Source organism: Brienomyrus brachyistius, chromosome 18 (genome assembly GCF_023856365.1).
Source record: "Brienomyrus brachyistius isolate T26 chromosome 18, BBRACH_0.4, whole genome shotgun sequence".
NCBI classification, from domain to species: domain Eukaryota; kingdom Metazoa; phylum Chordata; class Actinopteri; order Osteoglossiformes; family Mormyridae; genus Brienomyrus; species Brienomyrus brachyistius.
The window spans coordinates 1374613-1396341 of NC_064550.1; the positions used below are offsets into that span (position 1 = coordinate 1374613).

At 37.0% G+C, this 21729-nt stretch overlaps 2 protein-coding genes and 1 long non-coding RNA gene across 4 annotated transcripts; 1 reads left to right on the top strand and 2 right to left on the bottom strand.

The window, feature by feature from the left end:
- The first annotated feature begins 106 nt into the window (after window positions 1-106).
- Window positions 107-12040, top strand: LOC125712850 (uncharacterized). Of its 2 annotated transcripts, none has more exons than XR_007383408.1 (2): window positions 107-147; window positions 11507-12040. It is a non-coding gene; the product is annotated as an uncharacterized LOC125712850 (long non-coding RNA). The 2 variants fall into 2 exon arrangements; XR_007383409.1 differs by lacking the exon at window positions 107-147 and adding an exon at window positions 9447-10293.
- hoxc10a (homeobox C10a) lies at window positions 8016-11512 on the bottom strand. The gene is given in 4 exon segments (XM_048983339.1): window positions 8016-8690; window positions 10628-11281; window positions 11284-11332; window positions 11335-11512. Coding segments are annotated over 4 exon segments (1002 nt in total). The 5' UTR covers window positions 11359-11512; the 3' UTR covers window positions 8016-8415.
- A 5748-nt stretch (window positions 12041-17788) lies between the features above and the next one.
- On the bottom strand, window positions 17789-21366 carry hoxc11a (homeobox C11a). The gene is made up of 2 exons (XM_048984702.1): window positions 20339-21366; window positions 17789-18821 (listed from the first exon to the last, which is right to left on the bottom strand). Exons 1-2 carry the CDS (start codon window positions 21024-21026, stop codon window positions 18589-18591), a joined length of 921 nt encoding a protein of 306 aa, XP_048840659.1. The 5' UTR covers window positions 21027-21366; the 3' UTR covers window positions 17789-18588.
- Between the last annotated feature and the right edge of the window lie 363 nt (window positions 21367-21729).

Here is a 21729-nt window from a genome sequence, read left to right on the forward strand (position 1 = left end):
ATGCACTTCGGGAATTCAGATCTATAATTTAGCGATGTACTATTACGTGGCAGAACTTTAATATTAAAATGATACACAACCTTCCCCGGTGTTTAATAATAAAACAGAAACACCATAGAGGTCCGTATCACCGTATCGCAGAAAGAGGTACGTTGACAGCCAACTATACGGACTATTTGCTGATGTAATTAGTTTGTCTCCATAGAAAACTATTGCGCTCAACTGAGCAAAATGCGCAATTTTCCGAGCTGTAATAAATATAAAAAGTTAAACCGGTTAATATGTGATTTTCTTCTGCAGTTTCTCAGCCTTTTTCGTTTTAAAAGGTTTTGTCTGAAAAACAGCGGGTGGTTTTATACAAAGGTCTTATGGACAGCAAAACAAGGTTACATGCCTTATTGAAATAATCTGTCTTGTAAACCGATGTGTAAAAATCGGAAATGTGGGAATAGTAACTCGCTTGAAAACTTGCCTGCTGAAGTGGCTGTATTCTGCAAGTGGTCTCGCATTGGTTTTATGTCTCCCAATAAATTTTTATGGGACCATTTGATTGTTCATAAACGTGTCGTTAATAACAACTGAAGTCGAGTTGGTGCTATAGTATAAAATCAACACAATACTTGTGGAACACGCCTGTCATCAGCTGGAAAACAGGGGAAAGGAAAAATAACAGGAATGAACTGCAGTTTAAAATCTATATTACACGAACACAGTGGAGAAAAAGATACACGCGGTGAACAATAAGGATGTACCAGGACACTTAATGAATGCAGGAAAAATCTGAAAGATAGTCAACGATTCAGTTTTAAAATGAAGAATCGCCTCAGCCTTGGATTAAACATTTTCGACGCCGAGTAAATGTATAGTTGGCCTAGTTATGAAACTAGGACGTCCTTAGGACCTCAGTCCTTGGGCCTATAGGACACGTATAAACCGATGAAAAAGTCAAGCGCATGTGTTGAATTACATTTCCCAGGAATGTGTGTATGTGATTGTGCACTTGGAGTGTTGACATTGTACATGTAAGCCTGCGTTTCTTGTGCGTTGCACGCCATGATAATGAGCAGAACATGAGGCAGCCTCGCGGTGATTTCAAATATGAGTTGAATGTCAAATATAAGGCAGTCTTAAGATGTGGAATTTACTATAAGCTTACATTTATTAATTTTGCTTGTTAAATGTTATACAGCCTAACAGTAACTGTACTGAACGGGCTGGTGCACTGTAATAGCCAACATGCATGTATATCAAATCTACTTCGAAAATTTCTTGCAGTTGTCAAAAGAGGTAGTAGGAACCTACTGGATCCACGTTCATGGATTATTGTCGGTTCTAGGTCGGCCTTTCCGCCTGCTTTGTGGAATTGGTGCTTATTTATTAACCCTACTTGGTAGGAGACAATCCGATAAATTAATAAAAGTCTTTTCTGAGAATGTCTGCGCTCTGCATTTCCGGTATGATTATTTTAGTTTGTTAAGACAACAGCCGCATCACTTTCCTCCACCAAAAGCATTCTGCACGCATGAATGTACTTACTGTCCGCACTTCTGCAATTAATTAGATCTAAAGTTAAGTAAAACACTCCATCAATGCGCAATGGCATCATGGCAAATATTACGGTCTGCTGCTGTTACCTTTCTTTTAACGATATTTTTGTTAATGGATTGGTGCTGAATTAAAAAAAAGGGAAAATAAGTCGATTTTTCTCATTTAACAAATGTTGGCCTGTTAATCGATTGGAAGACATAGCCCTTTGACATATTCCTGTAGTGTGAAATATTTTTAACCTTGACTTGAAGTTTAAAGAATTTGACGTTATGACGATAGCTACTGCTTTTCTTTCATATTCAAAATCTGTGGATGGAATCACGAATTTTCTACAAAATATGTTGTGATTTATATGCCATAATGCTCATGGTTCGTTAGTAGTGAGGTTGCAAATGAAGGAGACGATGATTTAGCGCTCTGATGGAACGCCCCCGTAGTTTTTAAATGAAGTAAATCCATTAAAATCATTTTGACACTTCACTGGTTGCTATCAAAAACAGAGTCAAGTTCATTTATGCTTTTGCATCCGGAAAGCAGACGAAATAAATACAACACGCCAGCACTGTTACTCTATAATTAACGTTTCCGTAAAATACTCCATCCGCAGTGGATTCACTTCGGCATAGACTGCATATCTAATCCATGTGGCTTCGTTGTGTTGATAGGCTTTGGAATTAAGTAGGCTACGTAGAACGGGGTTTATGTGTCATTTTGTGAGCTGTGAAAGCGTAAATGGAAACCATTAAATTAAACGGATTTATTTATTGAAAAGAAATCCATTCTACATGTCACCGATTGAGATTTTTTTTTTACCTTAAATATCAATATATCTCTCACAAATTAGGGCAAATTTTAGTGCCATTGAGCATGATTTTCTGATCTATGTTTACTGTTTGTATAATAATTCGTTTATTGCTGACTTTCTTTAGATAAATGCCTTATGGAACAGCAGTTTTTGTAGCCTGCTTAAGACACAAATTCCGAAACGTTGGAAATTACTGAAACGATGCGTCTACATTTTTTAAATTGATACTGCGTGTGCAGATATCACCTAGTGCAAAGTTACTCGCTATGTGCAGAAATGCTAGCCCTGCGCATGTATGTGAACACAAGTACATAATTACCAGCCCTTAGTTATATTAAATGCTGGATGTGCCCAACATTTGGACATTTGAACTGCTAATTCGACTTTACAATATAGTTACTCTTACATTTGAGGTGTAGCATGCCGAGATAAAACATAACGTCAGACAGATAATTATATCAATGTGTGCGACGCTGTGCTAGAATAATAACGTTTATATTTAAAATATTTTTTCAAACGCTACGAACCTTCACTTGCTGGGGAACTCAGATATTATGCCCATAGGTTACCTGAAGCTACACCATTAATGCGTATGTATTGAAGCTCAGAAAAAAGACACTCAGCCGCGACAATTTGTAGCCTTTACAAGGAGCAAATCTACACGCAGGTCTGCAGCTTTCTTCTGTTTTAAACTTGCTGTTGTATTTGTCATGAAGCACTTAAACATTTTGACATCCGAAGAAGTATTATAAATGTACAGTTTTAGTATTAGGATACGTTTTAACTGCTATTTTAGTAACATATTGTTCAAATAACGAATTCTATTAACGACTTGTTATGTGGAATGTTGTCATCTTCAGCTATGCAGAATATACACACTTATATTTAACCAGTTGCTCAGACATGCAATTGTTGTCATTGTATCACTCGTAATACTGATAATAATAACATATTAGACATTTGTGTAAGAATTCAAATTAGCATCTTTGCGAATGGCGTTATCAGAAATAGACATATTTATGTTACCGATAAGGAATATTTCATATATGCTCATTTCTACTTCAATTGCACATTTTGATTTAGCTGAATTATATAGCGCATCACTGCCACCTACGTGCCATATCTTAAATTAGCACTTAAATACTAGCTATCGACGTATTCACGTCACGTGATATACGTTACAAGCGTATTATTATATATTCCTTTAAATCAGGGAGTATAAATATAAGTTAAATGTTTCACTGTTTATAAACTGGCGACCCTATCAGTGGCTTATGTATCCCACACTTGTATGAGTATTACAGTGTGACGTACACAGACTGTAAGTTAAGTTCTTTCCCCTTTTGGGAAACTCCATGAGATATTGTTCCTAGTGTCAATTTTATTTTTTATTTTGCCAAATTACTTTTATTGACAGTATTTCTGAAGTGTGATTTCTATGTAAAAAAAGGCACACATATTAAGTCTTACGTTTTTTTTTTAATTAGTTGGCTAATTGGCTAATTACAAATAAATAAATCAGTAAAGTACTTTCAGCATTAAGTATGTCGCGTCATACAAGCCCCAATCGAATGCAACAAAGTAACAAATATTAATATAGTTATACTGTGTAGTTGCTAATATAGAAAAGAATGCAAATATGAGTCAACAATAAATACTTTTCCACTTCCTATCTCTGTCAGTGTTTGTAGATTTCGCCTGTTGAATTTGTTGCTAGAATGTGGAAATCCATTATAAGTTTCATTTAACAATTAAGAGGACACCATATGCCGTGTGGGCTAGTAACAACATTATTTTATACGTGAGAAAGATTTTGTTTATTAATCGGTGTCTCCATTTCGTACAAAAATGACGATAATGAAATTCTTATTCTTTATTATGAATAAGAAAATCCATCGAGATCTGTCGTTATATTTTATTAATGCTAGAGGTAAAATGTGTTTTGCTTATTTTAAACGTGTTCAGTCGCATTTCTTCGTATTATTTTTAAAATTACGTAAAATTTACAAAGATGTCATTGTAATGGCTCGATATTATGGAGAATAACTGGTGCATTGAGAAGCATAAAAGTGATGCTTCTATTTCAAATAAGTTATTCTAGTGCCTTATATTTAATGTTGCTGTGTTGGTAAGTTCAGTATGTACTGATAGCGTCACATCAGAAATGTCTGCTATACAGCACTTAAAATTATAGCACTGTGGTGCAAATGCTCATAAATGGAATGGCTAATTAGCAATTTTTCAAAAGGAAAAAAATAAGCAAAACGTAACATAAGTAAAACATAACACAAACCCATAAGTAAACATTAACACCGCTCAGCAATATATTGGACTTGCTGTTAACATTTGGTTAATTTTAGTAGTTCGAGAAAGACAACTGAAAGGAAATGTCGCTACCGAATTTGAACATACATTTAAATAATTCATTTAAAAACATATCAACTAGTCATAATATTTAATAATCTTCAAAATGGGCTACAATCGATCGCCATTTCCCTAACCGCCTGTACATGTGAGGGTACAGCTGCATATATTTCTTTATTCGTAATTTTTTATTTTGTCAGTCTAACGATGGTTGTATCGCTGATGAATTATAGTGAGTGTTTATGGAAATGCTTTCGGACACGTACAGAACTGTGAAAATACACAACCTTCGAGAGTGAAGGCGGGCTGGTAGCCGGAAGCTAACGCCGTTGTCATCTCGCTATAACTAGCACCTTTCAGTATAGTACTGATAATTACAAATCAATTTAAGTAAATATTTAGGAGAAATTCATACTTTTGAAATATTGCGACTTGAACCAATATATGATGAAATCGCCACGTTGTAGTGTGAATGACAGTGACTCCACATATCTCGCAGGGTATTAGTTAGGTCTTCCTCCGGATGCTCCGTGTTATCTGGCGGGGGTGGGAGTCATCTCGCGTGCTGTAAACCCTTTGTTACTAAGGCATTCTGGCGCGAATTACTATTCACTCCAGCTGAATGAAAGTGACTTTGGATTCCAGACCGCTGTCCCCTTTAGTCGCGCCAAGGAAAGGGAGGGGGTTCCGCGACAGCAATCGAAATACAGGGAAAACATATACATTGCCATTCCTGTATTGGTCAAATAAACCATAATTGTATTTCATAAAGAAGAACAAAAATTAGTAGGTCTAACTGCAATTCAACAGAATACATTAACTTACAATTACGGACAGAGAACTTCTTTTCCCGATTTTCCGTCGTTTCCCACTTCCTGTCATGGACAGTACATATACAGCTATGCCCAAATATGTATGTACAATCCTTATAGAACGCATAACATTCGCAAGATATTAGTAAAAATTATAAGTAAACTAGAATTATTAATTACAGATTGATAAATTAATTATATTATTACTGAATTGGAAGAATAGTTTTGTACCCTGTTTTTAATAGCGAAAAAGGCGCAACCACCACAATTTCATTGGTTAAATGAGAAAGGCCCAGGCGTATTAAAACATAATATAATAATATCGAACAAGAAGAATGTTTAGATTATCTGCCCGATTCCTCGGGAAAAATAAAGAAAAAGATTCATTCTATAGCATCCCCTCTTAGGCCTATATAGTTTGTAGGCGTATTTTAATAACGTTAACATACTGTATTAGTAATACAGTTCAGTACGACAAAAAAAAGTAAAACACCGTTAAACATCATAAGAACTTTTTAACCACATATTATAATTATGTTCAATTTCATATTTTAATCTTTAGTCTTATAAAATTAATGAATTCATTGATTTGCCTACCAGAGTGCCAGAAACACCGAATGGCCTTTAGTGATTCACCAACTTAACATGAATTAAGTTCAGCAAAAACATGAATTAGTCATCGAAATGAAAGTGTTGCACTTTTGCTGTGGTTTTGTAGTACACTCGATACTGTCGCAAAGGGAACTGGATTGGATGTTCTATATATTGCGTCATTTTGAAGCTAGTGTTGTCATTTCAGGATGTTAGCCTGTCACACTGTTTTGAATCACTTTGGTAATTGAGGTTTATCGGTGGATTGCTGGCCAGTGTTTCAGTCATCACAATAATCATGCACCATTTTCACCCCACAATTACAATACATACAGATCCACTCGAAACTTACCATGCAGGTAATGATGAGCCACGGCAGCCGCAGCTGTTTATAAACTCTGGGTACTCGCTAGACGTCGCACTTCTGCTTTTAGGTCCAGTAATCCAACGTATACCTTGCACCCTTTCTATTGCCCATATTCTCAACTAAGGTAAAATGTAACTTTTTAGACAGTACAATTCCACATGCATAATACCACACAAACACTTTTGGTGCAGTACGAAACACAGAATGAAAACCTTTTTTTGTGTTTATAATTCATGAGGATGCAAAGGAGAGAAAAAATAAAATTCAACAACAGCTCAGCTCATTTCCAGTCTTATGTGACAACATTAATAGAACAAACCCAATCAACAGAAATTGTCGCCCTTGATGAAGACGAACTGACGTAATCAAGGCAGTTTCTTGTTGCCGAGCCAGCAAGCCAATCCCAACAACATGAAACTACCTAAACCACGCATCAGCTGTGCGGGGCTCTTAGTGAGCTCGGAAAGACACTACAGAAACTAGATGGACACTAGCACCAGGTATCATTACTTAAATTATATATTTTTTGTGCTTAAAAGCACAAAAAAGCAGCCAAGGCGATCAATGATGCGCGAGTATGCCACGATCCTAAGCCGTTTTTGTACTGCATGCGCATTACCGAAAACGAGAGCATGATGTGATCTAGTAATTTTCTTCAAAACACCATTTGGACCAAAACCTTCAGTGTTTTCAGGACCGATGTACTTAAACCAAACATCAAACAATAAACTTCTCACAATCCCGCATAACCCCTCAGTTTTAGTTTCAAACATCAAGTATTGAATAATCAGGGACTGAATATGTCTTTTGTTTGTTTAGCAGCATTCTTTGCATCATTAAGTAAAACTGTAGAATGATGGAAACAATAATTATCATCATGGAACAAAAATTAACTCTCGGGTCCCAGATATGAAACCGACAATCTCTACCTGAAGAGCACACGCAAGACTCACGCTATTTTTCGGAAATAAATCATACGAAAGAATCTTCTGGTTTGGTTCAACATAAAACAATTTCGAAATTTAAAATGTTGTGTCCTACCTTGAGGTCGACGCAAGACAAGTCGCATTCTTTTCATGAGGTGTATTTCAGTTTTATAATTTTCCATTCATTCTTATTCACGCCTGTGTTTTGACTATTCCGACCAAACCGCCACTGTTTCCTTAAAAGAAAAACCTCTGGACGCGTGACTTTAGCACGTTGCCTCCTTGCCGCCTTTCTGTCTTCACTCTGCAGATTATTCCTGCTCCGCTCACCTTTCAATGCATCTTTATACCAGCAGCACATTATATTTGCAGATCATAAAATCCCCCCCCAGCGCTTTCCAGGACCGTCCTGACATTACAATTTTATGACCTTGACTTACTGTGGTCACCTGGATAATATTTAAATCAACGTTATGGTCTCCCACTTACATTAAAACTGCCATGATCTCTTTCTTTGTCATTCTGTCTTTCCCTGGCGAGAGCTAGCGAACCAGATTTTCCAGAAAAATACTATTTCTTTGTAAATAAAATTCCCAATCAGATTTTCTCAATTTCCTGCTTTATTTTTGATCTCACATAATCCCCATACAGAGAGAAAAGGGATATTCATGCAAACTTTGCTTTATGCAATAAATATGACAGATAAAACAGACAGATCGTGTTAAACAGAGATACAACAACTTTAAAGAAATGAAACATGCATATAAACATACAAAAGGTTACAATTCAGATGCTCTAAACACTACGGTACATACATAATATATATATATATATATATATATATATATACACCCACACCCACACACACACAGACAGATATATTTCACAAAATGCTAAAATTTTACGAGATATATAGATATATATATATATATATATATGTTCTAAATGACGTGGTATTTCCCCAGCTGTCCAAAAAAGATTTCAGTCTTTATCCACGGAAGCTCAGGTGTAATAGGTCGGCGTCAGCTCTCGCGCGCGGCTCTCTCTGTTCAGCTTCTTCAGCTTCATCCTCCGATTCTGGAACCAGATCTTGACCTGACGGTCGGTGAGGCAGATGCTCCTACTGATCTCCAGGCGGCGCTCGCGAGTCAAATACATGTTAAACAAGAATTCCTTCTCGAGCTCCAGCGTCTGGTGCTTTGTGTAGGGACATCTTTTCTTTCGACCACTTTTAGCCGTCAGCCAGTTTCCAGGTGTCTTGTCGGCGTTACAGTCTTCTGCAAAATAGGAATTATTCAAAATGTAAACAGGTTATTAATAAAGAGCATACCTAAGCATCAGCGACTTCTCATTTTACCCATTAATGAGCACGTATGCGCGTTTTAGTTGCTCCATTGTTGTTCATTTCCTCAATTAATTAACAGATTAATGAACCCTCATAGTAATTCATTAATGCATTTGTTGGTACTATGAAGCGAGTGGTCGTGCTGCCTTGCATTCTCTCCAGTCTTCTTTATGATGCATAAGTGCAACTTTAAATGGCGGAACGGTGGATGTGTTAATTGTCATAGATAATGCTCACACTTTATTGTATCTGGATCAGTGTTAATTTTATGTATTTTTATATAATCCACAAGTGAATTTTTCTTAGGCGCTGAACTATCAAACTGCACTAGTTTTTCCACATGTAAAGATGGAAACGTGACTTATAAAAAATGCAGAAGCGTCGAAGTTTAATCCCCAAATTATTATAATTTTAGCTCGCTAAAAAGCATTCATACTAATTAAGAAAATACCTCGTTGAAACACAGGCGTTCTCCTTAGGCGGAATCCGCAGAACAGAAATATCGCAGGTAAATACTTACACAATCATCAAATTACATTTGAAGGACATATAGCCACTTATTTCACAAACACTGGCATTATAATACAATAATCGTTTTTTTCTGCTATTAAATTTACATAAAATACTATTTGAGGGGATCACATTAGATAATACTACTTATCACCGAAAGATAAATTTTAAACGCGGGTAATATGTACATATAATATATAATATAGTAGTATAATACTTCTTCGTTACAGTGTAAAAAGAATTTATTGAATTTTCTGCACATAACCTTTAATACACTAATGTGATGAGTTGAATAAAATGGCACAGAATTAAAGCACGCGAATTCAAATAAAAATAACTGTAATTAATTTAGCATTTTAAACATTAATTTCAATCATTAACGCATAGACTATTTTTTGTCCCATTATAAATTCGCTTCCAGTTCTATTTGCGAGTATTCGGCTGTTAGTGTTTTATGTGTAATTAAGTACATAGTTTACCACTTAGTGGTGTTCGAACAAGACCCATGACATGCCAATGTTATGGTCGGTCGCATTTTACGAAAAAAGTAAAGCGGCATTCCAGTAGGGCGGTGTTTATCAGTGCGACGGAATGTTTGAAACATAACAGACCGACTTCTCAGGATGTAGTTGCTACAGCCCTATTAACGTTCCGTTAGTTAAAATCGAATGACTATTTAGAAACCCAGCTAAGCACGAAAATTTCATAATAAAATGTATCCTTTCAAGGGCTCATATTCACCACGTATATGGAAAATCCACTGTAGCAGCTGGCTCAAATGCATGAAAATCTTTCATGGTGCAGTAACGAATCACACAGACACCTCATTCTTAGAGGATTTCTGCAACCAAACCATTACATTTTATTGCACCGTTGTGTATCAGCACTTCAAGTTTCTAGCGCGAGGACAAACAGAACAATATTTCAGGCTGCACAACAATTAGGAGAAATTGCTACGAGTTTTTTTCTATATCGAAATATAAATGCAGCCACAGCACGACGAATAAAAACGGGAAGTTTTTACCGTAAGTCTGTTTGAAATCGGGCAAACATTTCTTCACATAATACCGCATTTCATCGCCACCATAAAGCCATTGCCAATACCATTACAATATATTGTGTATTTTGTATTTTCGTGTTCTACAATGAGACAATGAGGTTAACGATGAATGCCTATATTTAACCAGTCCGTGTTAGCCTTGTGTGAAAGTCAGATATAGCAATTAAACGTATTGCTTTTAATTTAAGCAGTGAAATCACAAAGTCTGTTGGCATGTTGTCTGCGTCATGGGTATTTGCAACCTATTGTGCTTCTGTGTCTTACGTGTCACGGGCGTCGTGTGTATTTATAAGGATTACCTTTCATTTCGCTTTCAGAATTATCCGTAATACTGTCCGTACTAAAAATACTGTCCTCTTTCTCCGGCTGTTTTTTAGAACGACGATCTTCAGGGTTTATCCGCTCAACCGACAAGCGCTCTTTAGATTTTCTGGCATTAACGAACAGTTCGGGCAACGGTATTTCAGCAGAAGTTGTCATGTCTGCAGCTGACGCAAAACCGGAATCGAAATCATTACCATCTTGTGAATTCTCGGCAGTGTATATCTGGTGTACATTGAGAAAGTCAGATGCAGATTGTGCAGCCTGATCACAGCTTGACCGGTTGCTGTTGTCGCCCAGTCTTGTGTAGATAGCCGGTTCTGTTGTTTCCTTATCCCTGGTAATGTCATCCCGGTACACACGACTAATGGCCTCTTCCTTGACAAAATCCACTGGAAGAGTGCAGGCGAGCAAGGGTCGGGCAACAGGTTGTTCAATACAAGTTTTTGGTTGTGTGCCCCATGTATCCAACGGTGTCAGGTAGGATGCCTGATGGTATATGCTCAACGGTATAGTTGTCTGTGGAAGCTCATCTCTTTTGGTGAGAGGTGAAGAAACAATTCCACAATTTCGCATAATCGAAAAGCTACACTCAGTACCCGTTTGCATGTACATCTCAGGGTGGGCGAGATTCTGTACGTGAAGGATCCACCCACCAAGGAATCCACTAGGAGAGAGCCACTATAGCCAAGTTGTTGGGGCACGACATTTCATTTTGTTAATTCGCAATCCAAGTTTTTTTTTTTCTAAGATTACTACAGTAAGCTGACATCTTTTTGAGGGTGGGGGGGCAAGAAAATACTAGCAACTTAATTATGGATGCATAGTATATAGCCACGTGATTTTTCGACCAATAGGAATTTGGAAGTGGCCTTGATTCTTCAGACAGATTTGACGTCATCGAGGTCAAGTTGGCGAGCAAGCGAGACCTCACATGGACCAATGGCGCCATCTAGCCAGCATCATGAGGTAAAGACACCCACAACAACAAGAGAACAAAGAGGAATCCATGCAGGTCTAGTGACGCTGCCGGTTCATGTGGTCCTTGCGGCTTGGGGAAGACAAATCAACTTTTAATTCCAGAATCAAGTTATAGTTCCAGAATCTAAACCAACTGAGGAATTCCACCGATACATAAAGCAGGAAGCGCGGTCCTTTCTCAACGCTGAAATCTCGAATTGTTTCATATGTCTCGTGTAAGGACTAACCCTAATCCCTTCTAATAAGATTACCTGAAAGTTTTTTTATTATTATTATTATTATTATTATTATTATTGTTGTTGTTGTTGTTGTTGCTGTTGATGTTGTTTTCTTTTTTTGTTGCTGTTGTTTAATCACAGTCACTGTACAATAGGCCGATACGTACAAAATAAACACAGAACCGAACCATTCATACGATGAACTAATTACTGTGTGTATTTTCTGGCTTTGTTATGTTTTACTATTCGGGGGGATTGGTGACACTTTCCGCTTAGAGAAAATAGGAGCTCGAAAATTTGCAGCGAATTTCATGTAAGATTTCATATTAACGGTTGTATATGCTCGTTTTCTGTTTATCAGACAAATTATCAAGGAAGTAAAAAGAAGGAAATATAGTATGAATTATTTGATTCGAAGAACGCAATATAGCATATGCAAAATAATGGAATACAAATACCTTTAACGTGCTTATTATGTCACATTTAGACAGTAAATAAATCTTAATTTACTTCCGAGGTTAAAACACATTTTTTGATAGTTTTACATATTTTTATATTAAATTAAGGGAATTATGCATTTAAATAACTGTTCTGAAAACACGCGGAATAACTTTCTCAAAGCCGCTAGTAAAGTTTTATTTTCCTGCACGCGAAAGAAATACGATAAGCCATGACTAATGCGTAAGAATCAAAGAATCCTATAAACTAAATATTCCGTCAATCCCTTATATGGAATAAATGCTTTCTATATTGGGCCTATATTTTCGTAAGATTTTTTTAAAGCAAACTCCTATTCTTTTCCCCCTGTAACTAATTTAACATAAAGTTGCCACTGGTTGAGCGACTGATAATACACTACTGCGAAGCAGAATAAAAAAATGATTTAGGCTTAAGAAAGCAAAACTGTTTTAAGTTAAACTTTTGCGCCGCTGTTTTGGTCTAAAGATTTCAGTGACCATGCAGGGAAAATGCGTATCACAAAGGGGTCACTGTCAATGACCCTACCTCGAGAAGGCTGGTTTTGCTCGAAGAAGTAGCTGTGATTGGTCTACACGGCTGTTTGTCAACAGCTTCTGCAAAAGCATAGCTTTTCAATTTTAAACAATTCTAAGCCACAATGTGAAAAAAATCCTTTACACTTTGATATAATTTCAAATTGCTTTTGGAAAGCCTAAACAAATTTTTTTCAATTTAATTAAATAAAAGACGCCTGAGTAAACACACACACACACACACACACACACACACACACACACACACATCAATCTATCTATCTATCTATCTATCTATCTATCTATATACACACACTCACATATATTTATGTATGTATATATAGTACAATTTACAATTAACACAAATAACACAATATGCTACTAGCTGAAATTGTGTTATTTGGAATAGTACTATTTCCAGGGATAAAGATCAATCAGAGCAGTTCTTTTATTTTGCTTATATATTATATTATATTGTAGGGTGTCATCTTTATTGTTAACAAATTTTACATAAACCGAAACAGATTTTTTGTGTATGTTTCTGGAGGTTTTGCCGATTTGTTTTATTATGCTGACGTCATTGTGTGTATCTGCGTTTTAAACCAAGAGGAAATTAGTTTATGAGACCCCAATAAACTGAACCCATAGCAGGACCTTAAAAGGCCTTATTTATGGAAACTTTTGCTCTTTGTCATAACACGCACATAGGTTTTTTTTTTCTTATTCGACCTGTTTTCTCAAATTATAAACAAATACAAACGCTTAACGCCTCCTCCTTTAAGATAGCTGGGGGCCTGCTTATGACCTCATTATTTCATTGGTTTTGCGTATTGCTGCAACAGTACTGTTAGGATAACAACGTTCACCTGATGTTATGTACAGCATTCTAATATTTAACATTTGTTTATCCATATGCGTGTGGACCTGCGCCCTGTACGGCGAGATGTCGCGGGGAAGGGGGGGGGGGCTTTTAAAATCTCCGTGCACTGTTCTTACAGTGCTTGCAGTGATACTTCCGTAGAGCCGCATAGCTTTGTGTGACTGTATTTACTGCGGTTCTCCGTAGATATAATTATACCACAACTCAGGAAAATTTGATACTCCATAAAAGACCCAAGGATACAATCTGTATGTAATTGTAAACTTGCATGTAAGACCGTGTTGGATTGATCTTGCAGTGTTGGTTATGGGAAAAAATTAGACTATATGAGATTCAAGACGTGGGGAATAAGCAACCAGAGATGAATTCCGCCGGAGAACTCCAGCGAGAATATTCATATATCTCCGAGCTGGTCGCTCTCAGCCTTTCGTCGGCCCCTGCGGATATTACATTGCCGTAGCGTCCGGTGTAAGAGCCTGTTAAGAAAACAATAAACAAACAATAGGTTAGACAGAAAGGAGCACAACCTTAAAGTATTCTGCAGCCATAAATAAGGCTAGAAAGTCTGAAAATATTTAATACTATATTTTTATCATGTTTATTGCACAAAAATTGATATATTTTGTGAAATATCAAAATATAAAAAGATCAAAACACTAAATGAAATATTAAAGCACATCGCAAAACATACCAAAAAAGAATCCATTTAAGCAAATTTTTTAGTACCTCGGACCAAAATTCGACACGCAGGGAAATGGATGCCGAGAATTCACAGTTATGTGTGTGAGTATCTATTTTAAGAAACGCTGTTAGACAACGGCCGAACAGGCAGCTTTTAACGTGTGACTAAAATATTATCCCGTACGCTTTTATACCCACACACACACACCCACACATATATATATATATATATATATATATATATATATATATATATATATATGTGTGTGTGTGTGTGTGTGTGTGTGTGTGTGTGTGCATAATATTATAAAAATGTAGATATACCATTTGACCAGGAGCATTAAATCACAAGGATCGTTATTTCTTTCACATTTATTGTTTAATTAAACCGGGAAATATACAATGCAAGACGTCATAAGAATAGAAATGCTTTCACAGTGATATCAAATTGAATTTTAAATGCGCCCTGCGTTCAAAGATATATGTTGAAATAGTGTCGATTGCTTTTTTTTTTTTTTTTTTTTTTTAAAAAAAAAGATCTTTTCAAAATGTCTGACTGTTACTACTATACGTGTTACTATGGACGTCATTAGGGCCGATCACGCCGGGCTATAGCCCCTATTATTTTAAGCCTAGCCCCGCGTATTTTAACTCCGATGCCAGTCTTCCTTCGAAAATAAATAAGTCAAGATCCAAGTAAACTTGACTTAGCCCCTGATCTTTTCGATAGCTTCAAACTCCTTTGCATGTTACAGCATTAAAGCATAGCGACAGTCTTCCAGCTTTACGGCTGGTTCTTTATACCTCATTGAGGTCGAGAATAATACAGAAGAAGACGAAAAAGACCTCTACCACCTCAACTACAACAACAACAATAATAACAACAACATCATCAACAACAACAACAACAACAACAACAATAATAATAATAATAAGAAGAAGAATAAACAGCATTGTATTAAATTTAAACATCGTATAATGTTAAGAAAAACGACGTTAACTGTTCACTAATTATGGGTTTTGACTCATTTGCATTAACCTTCTTCATCAATAAATTAAGTTGGTTGAACTGCAGAAAAGAGCTTAATTGGGCCTATCTGTATTTCTAATGACAGTTGCCTTTAACTATATGTGGAATTAAAACATGCCACTACAAATAATTTAAAGTAGTACATGGAAAACAAAGCAACACTTATGACATTTTATTTAATATAAAATGTTTACCTTTTGTCTTTGAGATATCCTCACATAACGGAGCTTAACATAATAAACGACTCAAAACCAAAAGTTCGTTTGTCAAGTTGTTTATGTTTCTGTCCTCTTTGACAATGCGTGCAACATGATAAAATGACATTAAACGTCCAGACGTGTTTCTTCAAGTGTGCCAACATCACCTTCAGTTGGATTGCTGTTAAATTGTTTTAGGTCTTCCCGTCATCATTTCCTTGTCTACGTCAGATGTCTCACTGACCTGGTGTGGCGTTACCTTTATATTTCCACATTAGCGGATAAAACCCGAATATGCTTTGTGTTCACAAGCAGCGATCAGTTGCCCATTCGCTTAAACGTGTCACTGTCACATCTTAACCCAGACTGGGTCTTCGGAATTTGTTGCTTACGCTGGTTGCGTAATGGATTTAACACACTGTATAAACAGAACCAGAGAGCGAATACTAGATCGACAGTGCCCCCGCTGTCTGGTAAGCAGCTCGACAACCGTTACTGTTGGAGGACGGTGACGACGAGATGGGACGGGAGAATCCGATAAGTCAAGTACGTCATCAGCCCAGGGCCAAGGTCCTCGGTGGGTGTGACAGGCAATGTCTGCTAGCCTTGATCGCTGGCCATGCGTCTCCCTCCGATCTCTTGCCCTTCCTAGCCACACGCACGCATCTCTAACAGCATGCTCTCACTCGCTTTTCATGAAGTTTTTGTGCATGTATACACACAACATAGTGACAAATACGAATGCAGACCGCTAACTTTCCTCTCCTGTAGTTTAAAACCCGAAGTATCTTGTACAAACACGCGAAACGGAATGAAACGGAGCCACTTGTAAAATCACATGCCAATATCATATTAAATTTTCCATGCGTGAAAATATTACATTTTACTGGGATAATAAAGTGTTTTACAGAGCGCGTTAAATCGCTCCGTACAACACGCGAAGTACCTGCTGACGTTCAATATTAAGGTCAGCAGGAACGGGCTGCTGCATTTCCAGACATCGCAGCCTTTCATTAAATCTCAGTTCCTCGTCATATTTCTGAGGAAGGCTTCGCCGCCTTGTGGCACGCGGATAAAGGCGACGCTCTATTCATTAGCCATACTCGAAGACAAAAAATATAGTTTCTTCCGCTTTTATTTTACCAGCATATATGCACAACACATGCCGACTTTTTAAAAGCAAAAATCATTGTACTGGTTGCATTTTGTAAATCTATATTTCCGTCTGTAATGCTATACCGTTCAAAATTAAAATATCCCCCATCCCCCACCACACCCCAACACACACACCCCTTCCTTATTCGGCTCATTCCTCCGTCATTCTCCAGCAGCGCAGTTAAGCTCCACGTGGTCAATAAAGCAGGGTTTATAGGCAATTTTAGTGAATCGGAGTGGATGGAGAACTTTGAACTAGCCTGAGTTTGAAGATGAGGAAGTCATTCATGAGGCTGGGTCTGCTTGGGACGAAAGTAAAAAAAAAAAGTGGAAGCTGAGCTGTGGGGGGCTAGTTGAGCGTGGGTATACTGGTGCTTATGCTTGTGTATTTTTTACGGACAGACAGTCTTATTTGTTTACTATTTACAGCGGAAGTGAATGTCACTCTATGAACAGACGGTGCAATTAAGAAGGAAAATAGCTATTTAGTGGCTCTGCCTTTATGGCAGTGTCTAGACGACCATTGGAAAACCTATTTAGTGACCCTAAAACGTTTTTTCTCCTCCACAAGTCTCAAGGAGAACGACTTTGCGCATGCACAATAAGAATTTAGTCTGCATAGTCCACGCCCTTCCCCCAACACGCAGACCTAGAAACGCTTGTAATCATAATAAACTGTCATCTTTTTCATCTAATTTATTTGCCGAGTGAAACAGGTATTTATAGTTACATTTATAATTTTCCACTTAAACAATCAATTACTAGTCACTCATTCCACCTTATTGTGGACGATTTTGATGATATGCAATTGTGTGTACAACTTCTCAGGATCCGGACAAAAGTCAAATCGTCAGAATAGTGACTTCTTATAAACCAGACGAATGCATGTCTTCACATATCTCTATGTTAAATGGATAGTCTTTTTTATTTTGATTTAAGAAAGACCCCAGAATGATTCGCGGCGTCTGTCAAGTAGCTCATGCTTAACAATAAAGGTAAAGCAGATCAGATTTTCAAATTTCTTTTATTTTAAGTTATTTCCACAGTATGTGTATCATAGGTCGATTCTTCGTCCCGTATTGCAAGTCAAGAAAACATCAAGCATTGTTTTAGGGGGTTATACGAAAACTACCAGTTTTGAAGGGAAACCCGTCAGCATAAAATATGTATTTACATTCAATATAGAGACTATGCATATTGCGTAGTGCCTATAAACATAGCGTTTTATATATATTGGACAATAAACTGTAGACGTCCAAGTGAAAACCAAGCAAGAAGAAAATATAAAATTGCAAACAAAATATTTGGCTTTGTAACTGTATTTTGGAACATTTCATATTAAGCAATAGGAAATACGCAACAACACAATAACAAAAAAAACAAACAAACCGAGAACAGTATGACTATGACAGACCGCATTGATTAAATCGGTAATATATATATATATATATATATATATATATATACACACCGATGTGTATGCACATGTACACAACAACGTTATCCACATTCAATGCAATGTTAATCGTTCTTTTCTGTTATTGAATATAAAACAGTCCTTTACATTTGTTGTTTTTTTTTGGGTTCTTAATGGTTAAAAAGGGTTTTCTGTCGTCGTAGCACAAGATTTACCCAATAATAACAAATTGTTGTATTAAGTGAAATGGTCTTTATATGAAAATCTTTATATTTTTGTTAGAAATAATGATTTCAATAACAATGCACAAAGAAAATGTGCTGAAACAACACAGTTTCTGAATTACGTAAAATTATTCTATATCATCTGCTGTGGCTTATTGTTCACTTCACAATAAAGGATTTCCAGAAAAATACTGCAATCGATCTCTGCTCAGTTTCTTCTCTTTCATTCTGCGGTTCTGGAACCAAATTTTGACCTGTCGGTCGGTGAGATTTAGCATTCTGGACAACTGAAGTCGCTTTTCTTTGTTAATGTAAACGTTAAAGAAAAATTCCCGCTCCAGTTCTCGAATCTGAAACTTTGAGTATGGACATCTCTTCTTTCTCGTCCGAGGAGTACCTTGGAGGAAAGAAACAGAAAATGCACAATCAATAACGTGTAGCTGTGTGTAGCTCACCGAGATCGACTATTATATTCTACTCAACTGATGGACAGATATCGAGGCGCCAGTTTAACTGTGGCAACAGTTACATTGAAACAATATAACGTAATTGAGCTCTCGTCTTAACGTCACTGAATTTTCTCTATATTCATTTGTTGTATTTGTTTGACTTCAATTTTCTTAAAGCCACACACACCAGTTTTTTTAGACATAAATTAATTAATAAACAGATTTATTTATTACAAATAATCAAATCTTTGCTATCGATGTTACGTAGTTATCGATATTGTGTTTAAGCCATGGGAAATACCACGTACTTAAAGTCGCCCAAGCTTTTTAAATGATCATAATTACAAAAAACAATAAATGCATTAAACATCAAATTAAAAATAATTAATATGAAATTGAAGAGAAGTAGAAAATAGAGAGTTACAGATTAAAGACTAACTAAATCACTAAATTAGCTAAATCATGTAAAAAGAAAAACGTACTCATACGTTTCTGTGGTGATATTTGGCCTAAGATCAGCCGAAAAAAATCGCTTATTTTGAAAATGAAAAAAGATTTAACAGATTGCTAGACTTGAAAGCAGAACAAGCTTTAAAAATATCAGACTACGTACAATGTAAACTACATATTTAAACTAAAAATACAATTATTTAAATGTGCTCCTGGAATAGGTCTATGTGCTTTTAATGTGTGTATCCTTTTTATACATCTATAATTATTTTTCTCCACATTGATTTCACACTGTTCTGTCGTGTAGCATCACATACACAGCCACCCTCGCTATTTATTAAATACGGAAACTGCTAGGCTGTTATCCCGAAAAAATGGACACAGACGGGAAGTCAGACAAACAGGGAGATAGATAGATAGATAGATAGATAGATAGATAGATAGATAGATAGATAGATAGATAGATAGATAGATAGATAGATAGATAGATAGATAGATAGATAGATAGATAAGGAACCATCAACTTAAGAGAAGCAAGAACTGAAAAGTCAAGTAATACACGCAGTGGAAGCAGGGTTGTAGGCTACTGATTCTTCCCATCTCATATTTTAATTTCCACCATCGCGGTCTCTATTACGCGTTTGGTAGTTTGCATGCAAGTGCTACAGAAAATTCACAGGACGCCAACAGCACTGTTCTGCTCAATTGATTTTTACTCTCGGCAGTCCAAGTAGAGAATCCCTTAAAATGCCGACGCAAGTTCATGATCAAAGTTAGCATTTGTCACAATAGTGCGCTCTTAAAATTTCACAGACTCTATGATAGCTACGCCTGTGTATAACATCCCCGTTTTTCAAAGCGCCTTCCCATCGTAAAAATTCTTCTCGTTGGAAGAAAGAGCTTTGTAGGTAATAATAAAATCCTTTGAATGCTTATAAAACTCCACATAAAATCTGACCGACAAAACACCGGGCTAGTCCCTTAACCTTTCCCCATTTACAGCTTCGGTACCTACTAGAGTGACTGTTCTTGTTTGCGCTGCCGTCCTTCGTCCCCGAAGAAGCACATGAGCCCGAAGTAGTGCGCTCTTCCTCATCCTCCGGCTCCTTTTCCGGGTCTGCAGCGCCGGAGAGCGTGGAGGGCTGCTGGGACTCCGTTTCCAACTTGTTCGCCTCGTTCTTTTGCAAGCAGTTATCTTGTTGGCTGTCCGTACTGCAGTACGCGCTCTCGAAAAAACGGTCGAAACCTTGAGGGAGTACGTTGTTTTTACCAACTGCGGAGTAAAAACCTGTAGGGGGATGATTGGAGCTGGGATGGTGATGGTGGTGATGGCTGTAGACACTTTCGTTTTTCATAAACATTTCTGTCATGGTGGATGGCGGAAGACAGTCCCTATGCACCAAGTCTTCTCCTGTGTAGCAGGATGCATAATTGCTCCTATGGTGCCATTTACTGGAGGGGTCCAAGCCATATGAAACGTCCCGTACCGGCTGTACTTGAGATAGATTTGTGGAATAAGGGTAGGTGATTTGCCGCGTTGGGGCCTGTGGTAGAAACGAAGAGACCGCAGAAAATTCAGGGACGTAATAGGTACAGCTCGGGAGGTAGATATTTGAAGCGCAGCCGGTTCTGTCCCCAAATTCGGAAGTCCTGTCTTTGCGCGTCTGGGAGCAGAAGTTGCCCAGATTCACAGAGTTAAACATCTTTCTCTCGTTCGATAGATGTTTTGGATTCGCACTGTAGAAGGAGAGAATTTGGGAAGGCGAGATGACGCGCTATCCGTCTAAGTCGCCCGAGACACGTGATCGAAAGTAGATATTGTCATATATCAATTTGGAAACACTTAGATGCGTAGGAGTGGTTCGCATAGGTACGATTTAGGAGGTTCAAAGGATTAGTTTGAAACATGGCACGAGTATAATGAAAAGCAAAAGCGCATTTCGAATAGATTCACCGCACCGCCGTGGCGTATAGGACTCAAACCGTTTTCTAAACAAGAATTCACTTAATGCGTATGTTATGTAGCATTGCACTGTAATGCTGTAGAGGTAAGAATTATTATTATTACTATTATTGTTATTATTATTATTATTATTGTTATTGTTATTATTATTATTATTAGTAGTAGTAGTTTATAATTATTATTATTATTAGTAGTAGTAGAAGTAGTAGTAGAGTAGTAGTAGTGTTATCACTATTAGTATTATTGCTACTGCTACTAGTACAGCTATGGCCAATTATATTGTTGTTAGTTCTGCTGCTATAATAATCTGGTGTCGTCGTTACTCATTACACGTTAATCATATTCTTTTATTTGTTCTGCAGTATAATATTTGATCCAATTAGCGTCATACGCTGTTCTTGTTCAGAATACAGTTCCCCATAATAATTCCCCATAAGTCCCAA

Coding starts and splice junctions, on each gene's coding strand:
- hoxc11a (XM_048984702.1), bottom strand. CDS start 21,026: ATGTTTAACTCTGTGAATCTGGGCAACTTCTGCTCCCAGACGCGCAAA. Junction 18,822..20,338: donor AAACAAGAACAGTCACTCTA/GTAGGTACCGAA, acceptor CTTTCCTCCAAG/GTACTCCTCGGACGAGAAAG.